This window comes from Microcebus murinus, chromosome 6 (assembly GCF_040939455.1).
Source record: "Microcebus murinus isolate Inina chromosome 6, M.murinus_Inina_mat1.0, whole genome shotgun sequence".
Lineage (NCBI taxonomy): Eukaryota > Metazoa > Chordata > Mammalia > Primates > Cheirogaleidae > Microcebus > Microcebus murinus.
In genome coordinates this window covers 27,431,654-27,453,838 of record NC_134109.1, presented here as the reverse complement: position 1 = coordinate 27,453,838, position 22,185 = coordinate 27,431,654, and the positions used below count along the sequence as shown (strand labels likewise).

At 52.3% G+C, this 22,185-nt stretch overlaps 1 protein-coding gene across 2 annotated transcripts; it reads right to left on the bottom strand.

Moving 5' to 3' along the window:
* Positions 1-2,106: 2,106 nt before the first annotated feature.
* On the bottom strand, positions 2,107-20,798 carry SYNDIG1L (synapse differentiation inducing 1 like). 2 transcript variants are annotated; one of them, XM_012741985.3, is made up of 5 exons: positions 20,700-20,798; positions 5,588-5,745; positions 4,907-5,383; positions 3,990-4,130; positions 2,107-3,840 (listed from the first exon to the last, which is right to left on the bottom strand). In XM_012741985.3, exons 3-5 carry the CDS (start codon positions 5,321-5,323, stop codon positions 3,682-3,684), a joined length of 717 nt encoding a protein of 238 aa, XP_012597439.1. In that variant the 5' UTR covers positions 5,324-5,383; positions 5,588-5,745; positions 20,700-20,798; the 3' UTR covers positions 2,107-3,681. The 2 variants fall into 2 exon arrangements, with proteins under 2 accessions (XP_012597439.1, XP_012597432.1); XM_012741978.3 differs by lacking the exon at positions 5,588-5,745.
* Between the last annotated feature and the right edge of the window lie 1,387 nt (positions 20,799-22,185).

The following is a 22,185-nucleotide window of genomic DNA, read 5'->3' as shown; positions in this document are numbered from 1 at the left end:
GGCACGCCAGAGGCAGGCCTCAGCCCCAAGAGGGGGTGTCACTGCCAGTGCTCATGTTCAGGGGACTGATCAGGACAGGCCAGGACTCCACAGGATGGGCCCCTCCTAGGGGGCTGCAGGAGGGAAGCCCCCAGGGCTCTATTTCTGATTCCATTTCCTCCTGCAGAGCCTGCATTTGCAGCCGATGGGTGGTATGGAGCAAAAAGGGGGGGGGGCAGGACCAGGGTTGAAAATAAGAAATTATTTGCCTTCTCTTCCTCCTTTTCAACACCTGGAACAGCATATCAGAGGGCTGGGAAGGCGATGGGAATTGTCTGGGCTGTGAGGCAGGGCCTGGACTGGGGTGCATGCAGCCACCTGCCCCTTCTGGGGCCCTGAGCCAGCCTGGGGATGAGGTGGGAGCTCAGAGCAGGCAGGGCCGAGACTGCTCAGCCCCCTGCCTCTCTTCACCTCTTGCATGTGCTCGTGCTGCACATGTGGGCACACATATGAGTGTGTGCGTGCGGTTTTTGTGCCTGTGTGGGCGGTGCCTGTGGACGTGTATGTGGGTGTCCACGGTGTGCGTGGGTGCATGGCTGTGCCTGTGTGTACGTGTATACATGTGTTGCACATGCATATGCAAGTATGTGCACGTTTGTGGTTCTCATACAGGTGCACGTGAACGGGCATGCATGTGCCTGGGTTTGAGTCCCCCAGAAGCCAACCCTGAGACAAGACTTCAACTGAAGGCAGTTTATTGGGAGGCGACCCCAGGAAGCACAGTGGGGCAGTCAGGAAGAGGACAGCAGGTGTGGGACATGCTACCAGCAGATTGCTGCTGTGGGTGACTGAGGAACCCTGGGAACCAATGTTCTCCCATCCAAGGGCCAGACATCTAGGGTGTTTATCTGCTTGCTCCCATTGGTCAGTGTCGAAGGCTGCATTAGCTCTCCAGCACTTTGGGCTTCACCTGCTGAGTGTCACAGAGTGCCCAGGAAGCAGCTTCGGCACGCAGAGGTGAATGTACAGGGGATCTAGGGGGCAGGAGGGTGTGGTGGATGCAGTAACGTGCAGCTCAGAGCCCCTGCACGGACAGCCCCCAGCTGCTGCAGGTGCCAGCAGCAAATAGCCTTTGGGGCAAACTTTGGTGTGGGTTGCCTTAGCTGAAGAAAGTCACCTTGCATGAGGGAGGTCCCACGCCTATTCTGGGTGATCCACATCCAGTGACGGATCTGTGAGGGGGTAGAAAGGCCTGGCCTTTTGCCCAAACTTGGATCAACTCTGGAGGACACCCTTGCTCTACCGTAGGTTGGCCCAGACTGTCACTCAGACTGCATCGCAAGCTGACCTCTCCCTCCGCCCAGATCTGCCTCCTTCTCCTCCCTCTCACAAATGTTATCTGGAGAGCAGCCCCTAATATAAATCCTGCATTCTGATCACAATTTCTGGGGCACCCATGCAGCATGTGGGCACCCATGCATTGCTGTGTCTTACGTGGTGAACATATGCATATAGAGTGTGCACAACCCCCCTCCCAGGGCCTTCTGTGCACAGCGACCTAGAGGTAAGGCCAGACTTTCTGCCAGCACAGGCAGGATCCTGGGGGCCCACGACCAAGAGGACACTGGAGATCTGGTGCTGAGGCTGGGACCTAGAGCAGGCAGGGATGGCTTCCTGGGACGGGAGATATTGGGGAACTCAAGAATGGGCAGCGGGGGAGTGGGCTCCTTGGCCCGCACACCCTGGGTGCACCCTTAGCAGCTGCAGGCAGCTCTGTGGAGCCTGTCACTCTGGCTCACACCCCCTCTTCCCTGACTACCAGGGCTCTTGAGCTTAGAAGGGATTTTTCTCCAGGCGCAGAGCTTGCCTTGTCTTGCACAGGGTCAAGTGCATGCTATCACCCTACATCCAGGCGACTCCAAGCAAAGCAATCCGGGGACAGGCTAGACACTCTGGCCATCCTGCCTCCTCAGGCCCGTACGTGGGCTTGTCCTCTTCAGAGGCCGCTGGGAGCAGCAGACAGGGCGATGGAGGTGGATCTTGGGGAAGATGGGATGCGGGCAAGGCGGGGGTTGGGGGACAGGAGAGGACAGCAAGAGGCCCAGAGGGCACCAGGTGTTATGGAAACGTTTATTACAAGGATAAATAAATACAATAATGTGACCTTAAAACTGCAGATGATGCAGGGAGTGGAGGGCTGGCAATGCCCCAGGTGGGGGAGGATGGTGGGACAAGGGATGGCCCACGGTGAGCAAAGCCCTGGGCGCTGGATGGCGCACGGGAACGTCCAGGTCCCCAAATCATGCACAACAGGGTCCTGTAGCTTGGGCCCAGACAGACCTGCCCTCCCAACGTTCTCCCCTTGGCTGCTTGGATATCTCTAAAATTCTGGGTGTTCCTTAGTGGCTGGGGGTGTTGAGAGCAGCCCTGAGCGGGGTTATCCATGAAGATGCCCCAAAGGTGGCCAGAGGCCCACCACCAACCCCCTAGCGTTCAGAGGTGGGAAAACATCACTGGTTTTTGAGAGACGGCTGGACCTTCCTCCTTGACCTGGTGGAACCACTGGGAAAGGCTGCAGTTTGGCTCCAGCCTGGATGTTCCAGGCAGAATCCAAACACCTTGGAAACCCCCATGGAAGGCTCCTGCCACACCCCTGCCCACAAATACAAGGAATTATGTGAAAATGGATCTCTTTTTGAATTCTACTCATCCTGCTAGGCCTTGCTTAAGGGACACCTCCTCCAAGAAGCCTTCCTGAGGACTGTTGGCTACTCAGCAGGCCACACCTGCCCTGTGCCCCTCACCTGCATTCACTACTCCCCAGGGTCTCTCCTCGCTGCATTTCCTGCAGGGCTGGATCCAGGGCCCTGCACTCGGGCTGGTGGGCTGATGGCACTCTCTCTCTGTCTACCTGGGATGGCACCAGCTCAGGACTCCAGGCAGAAAAGGATGATGGGGGCAGGGAACAGGGACAGAGTGTGGTCCAGCAATATTTCAGGGCCCTTTAGTCTCTCTGTCATCACATCTGCCTTTTTGCTCCTGCACGGAAAAGCTCCGAGAACCTGCCCTTGGTTCAGAGTTCACATGCTGAGTGAGACTCCTCTATCCAGACTCCAGGGGGGAGATGAGCATCCCCTAGAGGCAGGAAGAGCAAGGGCCCCTGCGCCTCCATGGATTTCCTTCCAGATGGCTGGGGTTTGGGTGTGATGGGGCCAGAGAGCAGAGTTGGGGGATGCTCTGGGCTGTCCCCAGATGAAGACCCCTGTGGGCCAAGAAGACTGGGTTGGGTCCCCTCTCCCCTGGGTACCCTTTTCCTTCCCTGTGACCCCCTGCTCGTTCTCTGTGGGGAGGTTGGCAGAGTGAGTGGTGGGCTGCCTGCAGGGCAGGAGACCCTCCAGGGAATGGGCAGGGTGGGCTGAGCGAGGCCCTGCCCGATGGCCTGGTGAGCAGCCCTGCCCTCTCCTGCGTCCCCGCTGCAGCCTGGGTTAGACAGCGGTGCCCCTGGCCCTGCGCCGGGGCTGGGAGCAGTGGGCAAGAAGAAGTGAAGGCTGAGCTCTGCAGGCTGCAGACTGGGGGCTCCCCCCAGCAAGCCACTCCCTCGGGTTCTGTCTGGGGGGGCCGGGGCTCTCCGTCGGATCTGCTGCCCTAAGCCCTGTGCTTCCTCAGGTGGCAGGGGAGGCAGGATGCAGGCCCTACCGGCCACTAGCCATGGCCGTTCTGGGACATGTAAGCTGCCAGAGCCACCACCACGGCCACATAGAGACCGGCGCCCACGGCGATGGAGAGCGTGGCCAGGAAGAGGGCCCGGCGGGAGGTGGTGCTGGCCAGGCGGAAGTCCCCCTTGGAGATGGCCTTGCTGGTCTAGGGAGAGAGACGAGCTGATGAGCGTCCCCACACCCAGCAAGACAGCCCAGCCCGCCAGGCCCCTGGCCCCATCCTGCAGATGGGTGCCAAGCCCGCCAGCGGAGGCAGGTGGCCAGAGAAGCAGCCCCGGGCCCAGGCGCTCTTACCCCCTGGGAGAAGTAGAAGGCGGCGATGCCCAGAGGCCAGAAGCAGCACAGCATGGAGAAGAGCGTGAGCCCCAGGTGGTCCCTGGGGGGCAGCGTGAGGAAGTTGTCCTCGCTTTCGCTCTCTGTGGAAGTCGCATCACTCTGCAAAACAGCGGGGTGTGGTGACCAGGCCTGGACCACCCCAGCCCCACCAGACTGGCAAGAGTTTTTTTTTAAAAAGGCAACAGCCAGTGGGCAATTCTGTGGCACAGCGGGCCTCTCTTCAGCTGCTGGGGGCGGGGAGGCTGGCCTTGGCGCTCCCTATCAAGAGCCGTAACAATGACCCGATGATTCCACTTCTAGGAATTTGTCACGAGGAAAGAATGTGAGTGTCTATGTCCAGGGATGGTTGTCAAAGGATAGCAATTGTACAAAAGATTAGAAACACTTTCAATGGCCGAGGCCCAGGAGATTGCGTTAATAGATGACGGGAGAACTTAAATGGAAGACCACGTCACCATCAGAAATCACCTTGTAGAAAATATTAAATACTTGGAGCAATACTGAAATATGTTGCTGAGAGAGAAAAATCAGGTTATAAATGTGTGTACAGCACGATTTCATTTGGGGAGTGGGGTGGGGAAAACGTGAATAAAGAGACTTAGATAGTCATCCACCAAAATAGTAATGTTTTCTTTGAGGGTTTTCTGTACTGAGTTTAAATCACTTATATCATTAAGAAAACAAGAACAATAAATGCTGTTAAACAATTAAATGGTCAACTCAAACTAGTGTTTCTCAAAGTGGCGACTGTACCTATCTCAGAAGTACCTTTTCTTTGGTAGCATGCAGATTCCTGGGCCCCCATCCAGGCCTGTTAAGTCTCAACATCCAGTGGTGGAACCTTGAGAATCTTCATTTTAAACATATGTGCTTACCTCGTCCTCTTCCTGGTCATCTTCCTGGCCCTGCAGCTCCTCCTGAACTCCATAGGACACTGTCTGGATGGTGACATCCTCTTCAGCTTGGCTGGGTTCCGTGGGCCGCTCCGTGGGCCCTGCCTGCGGCTCCCTGCCCTCTGTGAAGCTGGTCTCACAGCTGCCTGCCTTGGGCTCCTTGACCTTGTCCCTCCCCAGGAGGCAGCTGGGCCGGTACCAGGCCTCCACAGCCAGCTGCAGGGACCCTGGGTCCAGGAGCTGGTGGGCTCGAGTGGGGCCAGCGCCACCCAGGAGGTAGGAATACAGCTTCTCCTGGCAGGACCAGCTGGGTGGAGCCTCCGGGTAGGGACAGGGACCGTGGAGGTGGGCAGGGCTCCTAGGCAGCAACGGGTTCTGAAGTTCACTCAGACTCTCCATGGTTCTGGGGGCAGCTGCTAGGGAGGGGAGCCTGGACCGGCCGAGCAGTCCTCAGAGAGCCTGTCGGAAGAGCGAGACAGACGGGCACTGAGGCCAGGGCACTGGGTGCGGGACTGGAAGTGGGGAAGGACACAGGCTCTGTAGTCTGACTTCACTCAGACACTGCCTGTGCCATCTCCCAGCTGTGGGACCTGCAGCTGGCCATGTCACTTCTTGGGGCCTCTGCTTCTTTGCCTGTGGACGGGGGACAGCAGTCACACTTACCTGGTAGAGTTGGCTCAGTCCTTTACCCATCCAACACGTACCTATGGGCTATGAGCTACATGCCAGGCACTGTACCAGATGCTCGGGATACAGTGGTGAGAGAGGCGAGAGGAGGGGAAAGGAGAGGGTGCACACTTTGTCACCATGGAGCTTCCAGGCTGGTGGACAAGACAGTTGAAAAACCCTGTCTCAGTCCTGAAGGAGAAGTACGGCAGGTGGGTGCAACAACATGCAACAGACAGAGCTGGCACACAGACGCTGAGCTGGGGTCTGAAGCAAGAGTCAAGTCAACAAGGTAAAGGGCACGGGAACACGTTTCGTGCAGAGAGAAGAATGTAAGCAAAGGCTCTGGGGCTGGACGCAGGACAATAGGTCTGGGAGCCTGGGAGCAGCTTGGGCACGGAGGAAGGTGGGGCCAGTTCAGGCTGCCCTGTTGAGGTCTAAGGGGACCACGGGAGTCTTAGTGGGGGTGATAGGATAAGATTTGAGTCCTGAAGCCTTCCCCATGGCCGCATGTGGGGAGCAAACTGGAGAGGGCGGGGCTGACTGTGACCCCATCAGGGGGCTCTTGCTATGGCTTCAGGTGAGCTGAGGACAACTGACTCATGGTGGAGGAGGCGGAGGAAAGGGGGCGGGCCTTCAGAGATACTGCCAGCACTTGGCGGAAGGTGGGATTTGAGGGTGAGAGAGGATTTGTTCTAGAGTGCAATGGGACTGTGCTTAGTCCAGAGCTTGGCAGTGGTGGTGCGTGCTCACAGCTGTCAGCTCTTACAGGGGGAGGAGGCTTCCCCGGTCAATGTCTTAGAGGGAGCTAGAAATTAGCAGCATAGGCTAATTTCCCTCCTGAGGCAAATTGTGACTTCGGGAAGTTCCTGAGGCATCTAAGGTGGGGCCTCCTGGGTGCTGAGGTCTGGCCCTGCACGCCCCAGCCAGAAGTGCAGACACACTCAAGGGCTGCGGCTCCCTCCACAGCCAGCCCTGAGCACGGGCTGTGCACCTGGGAAGGCCTTGGACACATTAGCGTGCTCCTCTGAGTTCCCGCATGATGACTATCCCTGCCCACCCCACAGAGCTGCTCTGAGGATCCAAGGAGATGGCCGAGATGACGGCATGTAGTGGATTATAAGTGGGGTGCTGCCATCCTGATTTCTGGGCTTCAGCCCCTGACTTCGCTCACCCGGCCCTGTCTGCCCTACTGGCAGCTCCTCTGCTAATGGTAAAGGGCAAAGTGTGGGGAGCGGGTTGGGATGATCTCATCTCCTTCCCATTCCCAACCCCCACCAAGAACCCACGGCCTGGGAAAGGGTCATTTCTACTTCTGCCTAAGAGAAATGGCTTGATTCTAGAAAGCTGCTCTTGAGAAACCTGAAGACAGAGCAGGACTCCAGGAACACTGCCCAGATGAGTGCGGGAGGAGAGGGGCGAGGAAAGCCCGGGGGAGGGCCCTGGGGTGTGACCCCGGGGGCCAGGCTCCCCGGCTGGCTTGCTGGTGGGGCAGGGGCGGGCAGTTGCCGGCATGAGGGCAAAGGAGCAAGAGAGGCTGCCCCTGGCTCTGAGCTCGGAACCCCTGCGGGGCCCTGCCTCTGAGCTGGGCTCCGAGAAAGTCTAACAAAGAGTCACGAGGGGCACAGAGCAGGGGATGTGGCCAAGTGCCCGATTCTTCACCTGGGGAGGGCACACATGGTGCTGGAGAGGCTGGGTTGCCATGTGCCTGGGGGCCCTGCGGGCGCGTTAACTAGTGGCAAAGCCTCTCCACACGCAGCGATGGGGCAACCCAGGATTGGGCAGGTCGTGTAGGCTTAGATCACAGCTCTCTCGTGTTCACAAATGCAGGGCCTCCTCCCCCCTCTGTGAGGGCCGAAATGCAGGGAGCCCCTTGGGCTACAGGGATGTGGAGGGGCACCTTCCTGCAGGTGGGGAGCTGAGAGCGCCCAACGCAGAAGCCTCACTGGGCCAGGGCTCCTCTGGACAGAAGCCCAGCAGGACTGGCCTCTTTTGACCCCAAGAGCAGTTTTTGAGCCCCTGCCTTGGCCTCCTTCCTTCAAGCAGATGTGACCACAGGTGTGGAGCTGACAGACATGTGACCATAAAGCTCATGGGTTTGGGAGTCAGGTACACTGGGGTTCCATTCCTGGTCCCCCCATTAGCTTTTGGACCTGGCCCCTCAGTTTCCCCACCTGGCATTGGATGAAACAGTCACAGGTGTTGATTGTGGCAGTAACGTTCCATGATCCCATAGCCCCAAGGAGCCCACAAAAGTGAAATACCCCCACCCCTGCCCCCTTTCAAGGATTGGGGACAGGTGAACACATTCAGAGCCTAGCGAGGGGCACAGTCCTCATCTTCCCTCCCATGGCTCTGGAGCTGGTTGAGGAAGGCAAAGGAAAGGTGAGACACCTAATTTCCAGACAGGCAGCAGAGCCCTGGAGTCATCCTGTGGCTTTCCAACTGACCCTGGGCAGTCCCAGCCCCAGCCCCATCCCTCTATCCCCTGCCCATCTCACCCACCCTAAGGAGTCTGGAACATGGCGCCCAAAGGTCCTCCAGCCCCTCCTCCAGCTGGTCTCAGCCTGTAGCCTCAAGGGTCCCTCAGCCAAAGCACTGTCCTGTAACCATCCATGCAGGCTGAGGTCTGCAGGGGCCTTGGGGGTGGGGGTGGGCAGCCCCAGGGCCCTCAGAGCAAACTAACGTCAAACCCAGCCCTGCCCACCTCTGTCTTACCAGGAGGACCCGACAAGTCTCCTGTTCTCCTGTCTGATCCCCCGAGATGGGATGGAATGATCCCTGGAGACTGTAGGGCATTTGCAGGACACCTGGGCAAAGCAGGCAGGACAGCCAGATCCCAGCTCACCCCCCCCCCACCCCATGTCACACTCTCTTGGTCAAAAGACACCCAGCTGAGCCTCCGCAACTCACTACACTCAGCCCTGCCAGGGTCCCCTCCTCCCTGAGGGTGCCTTTAAGCAGGGCTTCTCAGCTCTTCACGTGCGAAGATGAATGACCCTGGTTTTACACAATAGGGAAAAACTGGAAGCTGCCTGAATGTCCGACAATTGGGAACAAGTTAAATAAATGATGGTACACAATACGGTGGTACAAGGCCTCCGAACAGGTTTACAAAGAGTAATGACGTGAGAAAATGCTCATTGCACATTCAGTGAGAAGGAAGAAAAGAAAATGTTAAGTGCGTGTAATCTCAACACCGCCAAAATGTCAACAGTGATTATCTCCAGGGGTGGGAGCACAGGTACTTTTCATTTCCTTTTATACACCCTGTTTTCTCTGTTTTCCACATTTATTTTTCACAATGAGCACGTACTACTTTTAAACCAGAAAAAATTAAGTGCATAGATTGCTTCTGAGCCAAATTATCTTAAATCAGCTTAAAACCTCTCCAGGCTGGCTGGAGGGTTCCTTTTGGGTTTGGCGGCTGAGCACGGCATTAAAGCCTGCCTACACACACAGCAACACACGCGCGGCTACTCACACCCACACCTCCACTTCCATTAGGCAGCCCAAGTCAGCAGTGGCAGCACCTGCTCCCAGTCCAGCCAGGGACCGCAATTCTCTACCCAGCACGTGTTTCCCGCACATCCTGCTAGGGCTGCACGGGAGTTCAGGGACCTGACCCTGTGTGCCCAGCATGGAGACCTGGCCAGAGGAGGGGCTGGCAGGTCCCCAGTCCCAGCCTTTCCTACCCTTGACCTGGCCTTCCAGGCTGTTCCTTGGGTCTGCCTCTCCCCATTCCCTGGGGTAAGGAGAGCAGAGCCGAGTGATTGTCATCGCCACCTCTGCTGTCTGGTCTCACCTGGACTGTGTACGCCTTCCAGATCTGTCCCGCTGCCTGACTGGCTGCAGGCATGTGTCTCTGTGTGTGTGTGTGCACGTGTGCGTGTGTGCAGTCTGCTCCAGAGGAAAGACGTGAGAGGGTCTGGAATTCTCAAGCTAAGGGTGCTCTAGATTGTGCACTTAGGGCTCAGGATCTGAGCCCCACATGAGGAGAGGGAGAGAAGGTGGCTCTGAGGCCACAGCCCCTGGGTTGTTTCCTTCTGAGCCGAGAACTTAGCTGGGTCCTAAGGTTTTCCACTCCCTGATTAGGTGCTGGAGCAAACACACTGCCACCTCCCAGACCAGGAGCCTGAAACCATCTGGGAACCCACTGGAGTCCAATTATAGCTTCCTGCTGAGTCCAATCACACTGGAGTCCAGTCATGCAGTGTGACATTGATTTGCTTATCTATTAAATGTATGAGAGGGTTAGGAGAAGTTGATTTTATACAGTTCAATGTGACCCCAGGATTTTACTAGGAGGAGAAGAAGAATATTGAGCTTATTATCATGAGGAACTGAACGGTTCTAAATGTTCATTCTAACTCTATAGTCTGAGTGCAAAAATGAAAATAGGTTAGGGGCTTTCCTCTTACAGACTAACTCATGTCACACAAAACTGCCAATAAGAGCTAGGAAGCTGAGGAAAACATGAAGGCATCAAAGAATCACCAAGGGAGGGGAAACTTGAGGGGTGAAAATGCCAAGAACCCAGAGGACAGGGAAATGCAGACAGGTGAGTCTGGCACTTGGCACCACTTTCCCCCTTGAGGACATCCCTGATTCCCAGGTGGCAGCTTAGAGCCTGCTCTTCCAGCAGCGTCAGGGCTGGGGATTAAAATCGGAGTTCAGGGTCTATTAAGGACGAGGTCCCCGAGTATACATTCCTGGTTTTCCACCGGGACCTCTTTAGGGCTACACCCTAGAGTCAGAGCAAACTGGAGATAAACCAGCCCTCCCAGGACTGAAACCAGGCCTGGAGTCAGCTCCATCCTACCTGGACACAGGTGATCTGCACATATCGAGCTGCCTGCTGGAGGCAAAAGCTGTCTCCAGGGCAGTGGCTCTCCAAACTGCAGTATTTGTCAATCCTGGATTGCTGGATTTCACCTTCACAGGTTATGATTCAGGGATGGGGCCTGAGAATCTGCATTTTCAACAAGTTCCCAGGTGCTGATTTTGCTGGTCCAGGGACTACACTTTAAGAACTACTGCCCTGATAATCAGTGAGAGAAGATTTTTAAAAAGGTATAACCAATAAGCTAATAGATGGGGAATATGAAATGATAAAAATACTTAATTCACCTAAAAGGGAACAAGAAAAAATAGAATAAGGAATATAGAACAAGTGAGACAGAACACAAATAAGATGGTAGACTTAAAATCAGCTATATCAGTAATTACAATGAATGTAAATGAAATAAAATTGCTCCTAAAACAACAAAAATAGTCATATAGTGTTTTATTCCATTTATACGAAATTCTAGGAAAGGCAAAACTATAGTGACTAAAGCAGACTGGTGATTGCTCAGGGCAGGGGGAAGGGGAGGGCATTGCCCGAGAAGGAGCCTGAGAACTTTGGAGCAATGGAACTTTTCTGTCTCTTGATTGTGGTGGTGATATATGACTGTATGTATTTCACAAAACCCATGGAATTGTATGCTTAAAATTAGTGAATTTATATTATAAGTGTATTTTATTATAAGTGTATTATACCTCAAAGATGATTTTTTAAAAAAATACGAATATAGACTAGATTTTAAAAAGACAATAAAATCCAGCTATATGCTGCATATAAGCGATGAACCTTAAATGTAAAAATATAAAAAGATTGAAAGTAAAAGGATGGAATAATAACACCCCATGCTTATTAAGTTCTTACTGTGTTCCAGGCACTATTCTAAATGCTACGTATTATCTCATTTAATCCTCACAGTAGCCCTGTGAAGTCTACACCATCGTTATTTCCACCTTACAGTCAAAGACATGAAGGCATAAGGGTGTTGGGAGTACTCACACCAGTGCTCACACAGTTGCTGAGCGCAGAGCTGGCCTGGAACCCTGGGGGTCTGACTGCAGAGTCGCTACATCCTAGAGCCGGTGTGTGTCAGCTGGCACTTACTGAGTGCTTGCTTTGTTCTGAATGCCATGCCAAGTGCTTCAAATGCACGATCTCATTGAATCTGTCCTCTTTCACACGTGGGAAAACCAGGGCTCAGAGAAATTAGGGAGGTTTTCTGAGATCACAGAGCTAGAGAGTGGCAGAGCCCCGTTTGGCCCAAGTCTGACCAGAGTATAAGCTTTTAACCAGCTACCGGTGATGCAGGGATGGGAGAACGTGGTCCTGGCCAGTGGGGCTGGCCCCAACAGCGCCGCGTTCTCCAGGATTAGTTGCAGGGCCGAGGCCTTGGGGAGGTTTGTGATGTGTACTGACTGCCAGGTGGGTGCTGAAGTGCTTGAGAGGAGGCAGGGTGAACATGTTCAAGAGAGGCCAAAAGGACAGTGTGATGTGTGGCCAGGACTTGGATCACACACTAGGATGGGGTCAGCCTTTATCAGAACCCTGCAAAATGGTAACAGCTACTAGTTATTGCACCCTCACAAGTCAGGTGTTCCATATACTTTATCTCAAAACCTCACAGCAACTAATGAAGCTGGTTATTATTCTTCCCCATTTTTCAGATGAGAGAACTGAGGCTCAGAAAGGTTGAGAACTTGCCCAAGACTAAACAGTGACAGAGCCTGGACTTGAACTCAGGTTTGATTTGGTCAGAGCCTGGGCTCTCCTGGGCTATGCCTTCCAGGGTGCACCTGTGTGTGGGGAGGGTCGAACGCAAGGGTGGGTGGCGAGAGAGGTGAGGATTCGGTCTAGAACAGGCTAAAACCAGAATCCTCACGGAAGGAATGAGAAATGGGAGCTTTAAAGAAAAGATTAAGGGATTTGGCAGCCCAAGGTGGCTGCTTTGATAACCCCCAAAGTCTGGGTTCAAATAAATATTGAGCCTTTGTGAAGACGCTGAGCTACTGACCACTATCTCTCAGTGTAACAGGAGAGATTGTTTTTAAACTGAGAGGTAAAAGCCAGAACTTCCTAAAAGGGCAGAAGATTAAATATAAATGATTTAAATCTAGGGAAAGGGTGAAATCTTTAAGAATAGGCACTAGACACCTCTTGTATTTTCATGGATAGAGCTGGAACCCATTCTATGAAGTATCTCAAGAATGGAAAAACAAGCCCCACATGTACTCACCAGCAAATTGGTATTAATGGATCAACACCTAAGTGGACATATAGGAATAACATTTATCGGGTGTCGGGCGGGTGGGAGGGGGGAGGAGGGGATGGGTATATACAAACATAAAGAGTGAGATATGCAACGTCTAGGGGATGGTCACGCTTGAAGCTCTGACTCGAGGAGGGAGTTGGGGCATGGGCAATATACGTAACCTTAACATTTGTACCCCCATAATATGATGAAATAAAAAAATGGAAAAAAAATTAAGACATAAACAAATAAAAACATATCCCATGTTAAAAAAAAGAATAGGCGCCAGACCATCCTCTAGTCGGATAATACATAAACTGTTCTGCAAACTGTGAAGTGTTGTGACTATGATGGCTGTTTGTTGATGGCTTGAGGCCGGATTTGATGATTTCTGGCTGGTGATAAGCGAGAGCCACCAAGCCAGCTTGCACTCATTAGCTGCAGCCTGCTGCCTCTGACAGGAATGGAAGGAAGAGCCAGGGGTGGCAGAGTCAAGGAAAATGGGGAACTTCGCTTTCTTTGTTTCAGTTTGCCTTCTCAGCAATCCTAACACAACTGATTATGTTGTTTCTCTCCTCTGTCGCCACCAGCTCCTAACTCCTGATCCTTCCTAACAGTGCTTAAACATATTGTCTCCCTCATTTAAAAAAAAAATCATTGTGATGATTATAAAACCTGGCTGAAAATACTTTGACCCTCCTGCCATGGATAGGTTGGGGGGTCTATACCCCTCCTCTCTAATCTGGGTGGGCTTGTGACCGCTTCTACTACAGAGCACCGCAAAGTGATGCTAGCTGGCTTCTGAGGCCAGGTTATGAAAGGCCAAGCATCCTTCCACCTTGCTCGCTGGAACACTCACTCTTGGAAGCTCGAGCTGCCCTATAAGTAGTTGGATTACTCTGAGGCCACCATGCTGGAAAGGCCATGTGTGTGTAGATGCTCTGTCCATGGAACCTGCCGAGCCCAGCCTCCAAGTCATCCTCAAGACGCCGGACATGTGAGTGAAGCCCCTTTGGGCTTTTTAAACCAGCCCATCTGTCACCAGCTGACGTCTGTTAATGCCACAGGGAGTGGAATGATCACACCGCTAAACCTTGCCTGTATTCCTGACCCCCACGAAGTTATGAGGCATCATGAAATGTCTGTTGTTTTAAGTCACTAATTTTGGGGGTGGTCAGGAGGCAACAGAGAACTGGCATAGCCTTCCCCACTGCCATTCCCCGTTTCAGCTCCTGTGACCTCTCTCCTTCACCTCCCAGGCCTGTTTCTCAGAAGCTTCACTCACAGCAGGATGCTTTAACTCTTGGCTTAAAGGTCACTTCCGCAGGGAGCCCATCCTTCCACCCTCAGTCTAGATTTCGAATCCCTTATTGTCTGCTCCCCGAGGCTCCATGCTCTTCTTCTCAAAGTGCTTATCATGGTCTCTATTTATATATATGTGATTCATTCATTAGTGTCGTTCTCCCTTACCAGATTGTGAGCTCCAGGGGGGTGTGGACTGTTTCTGTCTTGCTCATCCCTGCATCCCCTTGCAGGGTATATAGTAGGCACTCAATAAACTGCAGATCTCATGAATGAATGAGTGAAGTAGTGAGTGGGTGAGCTAGGTGTACTTTCTGGTAAGAAAGTACTTTCCAGGATGTAGAGTGGATGGAGCACATCTGACTGAAGCATATTTAGTTCTGCACAATAAACATTTCCTAAACAGTTATTTCAGGTCAAATATTAGAAAATAAACATGAAGTAGTACCTATTATGAGGAGGGGTGGGAAATGCAGACTAGCAAATACAAAGTTTTAATAGAATGGAGTAAGTTGTGCTGGCAGCATACAGAATGCTATGGGTGCACTGATAAGGGGGGACCCCGTCTTGGGATCCCCTAACGCACATGGTGGGAACTGGAGAGAGACTTCTCAGAGCAGGTGACGTCTGAACTGAGCCTTGTTGGAAGGAGGAATAGGATTCATCTAGACAATGACAATGAGAGACAATGAGAGAAGGGGATTTCTTAGCACAAAAAAAGACATGGTGTAGTGGTAGGTAGGGCAAGCCAGGTGGTTTGGTATTGATGGAGTGAGGCTGGAGTGGTGGGAGGGCCTCCTATTCCATGCAGGGAAGCTTTGGTAAACCAATGATGGGTGCAGAAGGGAAGCGACATGGTCAGTCAAGCCTGTGTTTTACACAGAGCACTCTGGTTGGCAGCAGTGGAGAGAAGGACTTAAGGTGAGTGAGAATGGAGGGCAGGAGTCCTTTTAAGAGACTATTTCAGAAATGCAGGCAGAAGAGGAGGACCTGAAACTGATCTGTGGCAGAACTGATGGAGAGGAAGAGTCATATCCAAAGAGTATTTAGGAGGCTAAATGAATAGGAATTTGTGGTTAACTAGAAGTGAGGAAGAAGAAGCCAAGAACGACTCCCAGGTTTCTGGCTTTGTCAACCAAATAGAAGGTGATGCAACCAACTGAGTTAGAGAAACTAGGAGGAGGCTGCTTGTTCAAGAGGGCAGCCTGAGCACAAGTGACCAATTCTTTTTCTTCTTAAGGTTCTATTAAAATGACAGGATATATATTTTAAAAAAATGAAATCATAACAAAACTGGGAAAAAAAAGAATGATATCAGTTGGCCAGGAATTCCTGGAAGATAAACAGTAGATGAGATTCCTTGGTGAATAGATCAGTGCAGAGAACCTGCAGCCCGAAACATCAGAGGTAAGAACAACTCCCATTCAGAAGAGAGGCCTGTTGGGGAAACAAACTTACCCAAGTACAGAGGAAATTCATACCAACTGCCTATTCTAGTCAACAGCTATCTTCATTCATAAGTATGAATGGACAACAAAGGATAATGAAAAACAACTACATGAAAATAAATGAGGAGGATTAAATAAACAAATAGAACAATTGACCCAATAAGATTACAAAATTATTTAAGTTACAGAAAAAACTTAAATATTTCTTTTGAATTCATATTCTCAGAGAGATAGAAGAGAATACTGTATCTATAAAACAAGAACAGGCTGTTATTAAAAAGGAGAAATCCAAGAACATGAGAGTTTTGGAATAATTGCATAAATTTTCAAAAATTCAGTAGGAGACTGGATAATAGAATTGGAATAAACATGAAGATTGAATTTTTTTTTTTTTTAAGAGACATGGTTTTGCTCTGTCACCCAGGCTGGAGTGCAGTGGTGTGGTGTGATCATAGTTCACTGCAGCTTCAAACTTCTGGGCTCAAGTGACCCACCTCAGACTCCTATGTAGCTGGGACTACAGGTGTACACCACTGCACTTGGATAATTTAAAAAATTTCTTTTGTAGAGAGTCTTGCTATGTTGCCCAGGCTGGTCTCAAACTCTGGGCCTCAAGTGATTTTCCTGCCTTGGCCTCCCAAAGTGCTGGGATTATAGGCATGAGCCAGTGTGCTTGGCCAAGACTGATCTATAAATGTAAAAGAAAAAGTTAATGAAATTCTCTAAGACACAAAACAAAAGGACAAAAAGATAGATAAAGTTAAAATAAAGTTAAAAAACATGGAAGAGAGTCCCAGGAGTTGCAACATCAATCTAAAAGGAGTTTCAGAAAGATACACCAGAGAAACTAAAGGAGAAAAATAATAATTAGAGAAACACAAGCAGAAAGTGTTTCCTGAACTTAAAAAAAAAAAAAAAAGAATATTTAGATTGAAAAGGCCCACCAAGTACCAAGCTGGAAAAATCTCTCTCTCTCTCTCCTTCTCTCTCCCTCTCTCTCTCTCACACACATACAGAAGAGCAGAATGGCCAGGAAAAGTGGATACTAGGGTAGAAACTCCACCTGGCAGTTGGATGTATGGAGTTGAGGCCCTGGGTAGTAGTCAGGGCTGGAGAGAGATGTGAGAATCATCAAAGGACCTTTGGAGAGGGGGGAGAAGAGCAGGCAGAGGAGAGAACAGAAAAGGGGGGAGCTGAGGGGGCGACCCAGGAAGGGCAGGTAAAACAGCTGGAACATTTCCCCCTTGTCACAGGAGTTTTCTTAGCTGCTGTTTTCCAGGGAGAATCAATTTAACCTCATTTCTATCCCTTGCCACGCTGGGCTCCCATGAGCGGAACGGACCTCTCCTTCAAAGCATAATCTACCTGCCTGGGAGATGGGTTTGTGGCTGACAAGGGTGAAAATTGCTGAGAGGATTGGGATGGTGGTTCCACTACTCAAATTAGCCCATTTTCAGGTGGAAATCAAATCTTTATTCTCCCCCAAAAAACCTGTCTCTCCCCTGAAGCAGCTCATTCCCAACCATTTAGAAGCAAACAGCGCATCTAATGGGAGAAGATAACATACCTAACCGAGGGGTATAGCTCTCACTCTCTGCTTGGTTTGCTTGGCAGGGGTTGGGAGGTGGGAGGTGGCAGCTGCAGGGAGGAAGGAGAAGAGAGAATAAGCGAGGAAGTAAGAGACATGAGGACTTGGTACAAAGAGCAGGGATGAGGATCAGTCTTCATTGTCCCCTGGCTTGTGGCAGAGGGGACCTTGACTCATACAGGATGCTAACTGAGCCCCTGAGAAGGGAAGGGGATTGGGAAATGCAGAAGAAGCTTTAGAGAACCGTGATGTTTCTTTTCCCTAAAGTGAGGGCTGTTCCCTCTGCTCCTTTCTCCCTGGAGTGGCGTACTTAGGGGCTGGAAGTCTCTCTAGGATGCCAGGTGAATTGGGTTTTGAACTTGAAGGTAACTATAATAATAACATGCAGATGTCTCCAGATATTGTTTTCCTCTGCCATTTCCTATGTGTTACATAAGGGAAGGGACCTGCATGTGTGTATTTCAATGTTTTTTTTTTTTTTTTTTTTTTTTTTTTTTTTTTTGAGACAGAGTCTCACTTTGTTGCCTAGGCTAGAGTGAGTGCCATGGCGTCAGCCTAGCTCACAGCAACCTCAAACTCCTGGCTCAAGCAATCCTCCTGCCTCAGCCTCCCGAGTAGCTGGGACTACAGGCATGAGCCACCATGCCCGGCTAATTTTTTCTATATATATTAGTTGGCCAATTAATTTCTTTCTGTTTATAGTAGAGACGGGGTCTCGCTCTTGCTCAGGCTGGTTTCGAACTCCTGACCTCGAGCAATCCGCCCGCCTCGGCCTCCCAGAGAGCTAGGATTACAGGCGTGAGCCACCGCGCCCGGCTATTTCAATGTTTTAATCTCTCTCTTACACACACGCACCCACCCCATTTCTTAATGAACATGTTGCATTTATTCTTCCTTTTCCTCAGCTTCCCATACCCTGGCCCCAGATAACTAAAATCACCCAATCATGTACCAGGGTTGACTCATTTCTTCCCTTTGAGGCCTTGCAGAGGGGCCCAGAGTAGAAACCTAAGCAAAGAGGGGGCAATAGAGGAACCCAGGGAGTAGCCACGGGGTAGTCTTCCCATCTTCCCTGGTTGGGAGAAGAGCCAGATGTTATCTGCCTGGGTGACCACAGATGCCTTGCACTCTGACAGCTCTGGCAGGGTGGAGTGTCCACCCAGACAGCTGCAGAAGGAGGGCTAGTGTATTGTTCTCATCCCAGTAGCAGGCCAGCTCCCCCACAGTCCACTCTTGCAGAAAATAAAGCACCTCTCTTTGCTTGCAGTTGCTGCTGCCGCCGCCACTTTGTTATGAGGGTTAGTGACTGTCCATTAACTCCAGAGAGCTGATTCTTGCCAGCGCTGCACCAACAGCTGGGAGCCAGAAAGCGCTGACGTGGGGTGGGCAGACTGGTCCCCCACACTGGCTGGGCACTTGCAGAGTAAATCGAAGAGGTCACTGGCATGGCTTACTCAGCTCTACCGAAATGCCAATTAGCTAAGGTTTTTCTGAGCATTGGCTGGGCCTGCCACAGTTGAGGGGAATTATTATCACGGAGCTCATTTTGTTTTATAAATATGTATATAAAACTCTCGACAGGGAGAGACATTTCCTGCCTGTCCCCTCTTCTAATCTTCCTAGGAGGGAATTCCCAGCCAGGCAGGGTCCCTGGTAGATGGCCAAGCATGGGGTCCCTGGCCCTTGGCTACTCATAAGGGATGTTGGGGGTGGTGGCGGTGGTGGGGAGGGGGTGTTCCTGGGCTCTTGGCTTAGAGGCAGGAGCTCTCTCAGCTCAGTCCCTCTGTCTGTACTTGTGGCTTTCCCAGAGAAATAAGGAAGACAAGGGGTTCTTATGAAAACACTAGAAATATAAATGACTATTTCTGGTTCCTATTTCTCCCTTCCATTCATAAAATCCAGGTCATCACTGACAGGTCACCAACTTACTCTTCAAACCAGGTTAATGAAGCTGGTATTGTGTATTCAAGGTGAACCAAGCAGTTTGTGCATTCAGGACAGTCTCCGAGAGCCCCGCAGAACATCGGGTCCCCACATCTTCTAACTCATCTAGTCCAACTCTCTCATTTTACAGATAAGAAAGCTGATGCCCAGGGAGGGCAAAGGACCTGTCTGAGACAGTCAGTGGCAGATCTGGGACCAGAACACAGGGCTTCTGACTCCCAGTTAAATGTTTTTATTCTGATACATTTTAACCCTTCTTTCTCTTATTTTATACCCAATTACTGAGTCCTTACTATCTTCCAGATGCTGAGGGGAAGGGGGTTGTGGAAGGAGGCAAAGAGATAAAAACAACACAATCCCTGCCTTCAAGGAGCTGTTTGCCTAGATCTGTAATTCTTTGGGGGGGGGCTGTGACTCACACTCTCACCTTATATTATCTTCTATAGGTGCTGATGGAGAGGAGAAGTGAGGATGGAACGCCTTTTGTCTCCTTAAGATTTATAAGTTGGGCCTTATTGATTCTGGGACCCTGGGAAGGCCTGGGGCAAAGGGATCCACTGCCAGGCTGGGAGAAGAGGATGTAGGGGTGACAATGATCAGGTCACTGCTAGCAGACCTGGCTAGGGGATGGGAACAGTGACAGCAGCTCACACTGGTACGGAGATGTGCAGTTGACAAGCCTCTGGTTAGGTATATTGTTTCACTGAGTCCCAAGGCAGTTCTCTGAGGTGAGCAGGGCAGCTGCCTTCTCCCCATTTAGGGGCGAGGAGAATGAGGTTCAGAGAGCTCAGGTAACTGGTCAAAGCCAGTGAGTGCCAGTGCCCAGCCAGGAACTCCTAGTCTAGTGCTCTTTCCCCATGGGAGGTGGGGAAGTTGGGTTGGAGGGTGGGGATAAAGCAGTATAAAGCAGTGGTCAGCCTCAGAGATAGGCCAAGTTCTCTACGCAGTTTTATTTGATTGCTACATTCTGCCAGGCACAGAACTCTGCTCTGAAGAACTGGAAGCACTTTGCAGGCCTGAATGAGCTCATTCAGCACGCCCTTGCCAGAAAGAGAGAGAACTCCAAATGCAGGCTCTGTCTAGGGTCACCAGCATGTAATAGAAAACGGGACCCAGGGAACAGCACTCATGCACCAAGCAATGAAATGCAAATCTGGCCTTTTTCCATGAGAGTCAAGAGTGCCACTGGGGTGAGGGGTGGGAGGAAATTGAGATATCTTCCAGTACCTCCTTCCTTTCCGGAAGAAATGGGTTAACCAGTCCTAAGGGGCCTGGCCCACCCCTTGGCCCAATGGCCATTTCCAGGGGAAAGAAATCTCAGAGTTGGGGGACCATAGCCACCCAGGTCACCCTGCTGAGCAGGTTTGGGTGGGAGAATAGGGCAGCTTAGTGAAGCCCGCTCAGATTTTGCTAGTGTTGCAGAACCTTGGTGGGATCAGGGTCCAAGGGAGTCTGGGAGACTCTAATCAGTGTTCCTTGCAGCCACAGGCAGGGTATCTCAGAGCTGCCTGAGTTCAGGGTCAAGGCCTGTTGGTGTGAGGCAACTGTGCCCAGGTGCCTGTCTTGACCTCAGTCCCTCAGGCCCCTCCCTGCATGCCCAACCTGCAGGTTGACAAGGTGCAGCCAGTAGAGAGTCAGAGACCCCTTCCCTGAGAGGACTCCGGTTGTCCTCCCCAGCTTACTCCCGCTCCGCGCCCAGCTCTGCGCTCCCGCTGCGCCCCCAGACGGCCCCTTACCTGTCCCGCCGCGGACGGTCCCGCTTCCTCCACGGGGATCGGGGGCTCGGCATGGGCCGGTGAGCGACGGCGCCCCCGCCTCGCGGCCGCGTTGAAGTCCCCCCGGTGTCCCCTGCTCCGGCCCCGCGTCCCCGCCGCCGCCGCTTCAGCACCGCGGACAGCTCCCGCCCGCAGCCGGCCGCCGCCGCCCGCCCCGCCCCGCGCGGTCCCGGGAGCCCCGCATCCTGGCCGGGCCCCGCCGCCACCACGTAGGGCTCAGCCCGGCCGAGGCGGCTCCGCGCCGACTTGGGAGAACAGCGAGGAGGGTCCCCTCCTCCCAGCCTCCCGCCGCCGCCGCCTCCCTCTCGCCTCCGTGCTCCGTGCTCCCTTCCACGCTCGGGAATCAGCCCACCAGGCGCTCCGGACCCAGCTTCGGGGCGGGGCGGGGCGGGGCGGGAAGTCGGGGGAGCCCGGGGGAGGCGGCGGAGCTCCGGGGCTCGCAGCTGGAACCCGCGTCGCTGATGCCTAGAGCCCAGCCCTTTCGCCCAGCCCTGCTCCCCTGCCCTCCTCCCGCGCACCCCCAGAAGCGATGGGCGGCCCTTGGGCTTCCTGAAGCATTTGGGGGCTCCCAGTCCTGAGTTTTAATATTGATCTGCCCCCAAAAGAAAAACGAACGAAATTTGTTGAGCACCTACTATAGCCATATACCATGCCAAATAATGTGTTCAAGCACCACCACCACATCTAATTTTCTGACAACTCTATTAGGCAATATCCGCCCTCCCTTCCATTTTGCAGATGAGGACGCTGGGCTCACAGAAATGAAATCTCTCTATTTGGAGGTAACGGCCCCGTGCCAGGAAGTGCACAGGCTTTAAAGCCCAGGGGCCTACGTCTTGGTCCCTGTGTCCCACTTACTGTGTATAACATTGAGCGATACTTAAGATCTCAAAGACTCAGGTTTCTCATGGGCAAAATGAGGGAGCTGTATCCATCCGTGAGAGGTCATATGAGGACAAAATGAGATGACATATGTGGCACATTGGCACCCAATAGCCCTCATTGGGTGAGAAGGCCACTCACTGCTCTCAGCTGGGGACCTGAGATCTAAGGCAAGGCTTCCGGTATCTCCCCACTGTGCTGCCTACCTTATGTGACCTCGCCTCAGTTTGCTTTAATTTTTAAGCATCGGGATGCCCTGATCTTGGGTCTTGTGAGTGGGTGAGGCCATTCTTCAAGCTCCCCCAGCCCTCACCCCAGGTCTTGAGTCTTACCCCAGTCCCAGGAGTTGGGAGGAGAGAGTACTCTCATTTTCTGAAGATAAGTGGGGGCCTGCAAAGTAAACCCTGGTGCAGGCTTGGGGCTGGAAGGCAGGAGGAACCCAGCTCTGGCAGTGGGCTTCCACCCTCCCCCACCCAAGGATGTCATAGCACATGGAATGGTGGGAGCCAGGACCCCCTCACTCCCGCAGGACATGGGTCATTGGAACAGTCCTGTGTAGCTCCCA

Excerpts from the sequence above, each read along its gene's own strand:
- SYNDIG1L (XM_012741985.3), bottom strand. The coding sequence starts at position 5,323 with ATGGAGAGTCTGAGTGAACTTCAGAACCCGTTGCTGCCTAGGAGCCCT. Across the intron at positions 4,131-4,906 it reads ATGACCAGGAAGAGGACGAG|AGTGATGCGACTTCCACAGA; the intron begins GTAAGCACATAT and ends GCTGTTTTGCAG. Across the intron at positions 3,841-3,989 it reads CCTTCTACTTCTCCCAGGGG|ACCAGCAAGGCCATCTCCAA; the intron begins GTAAGAGCGCCT and ends CTCTCTCCCTAG.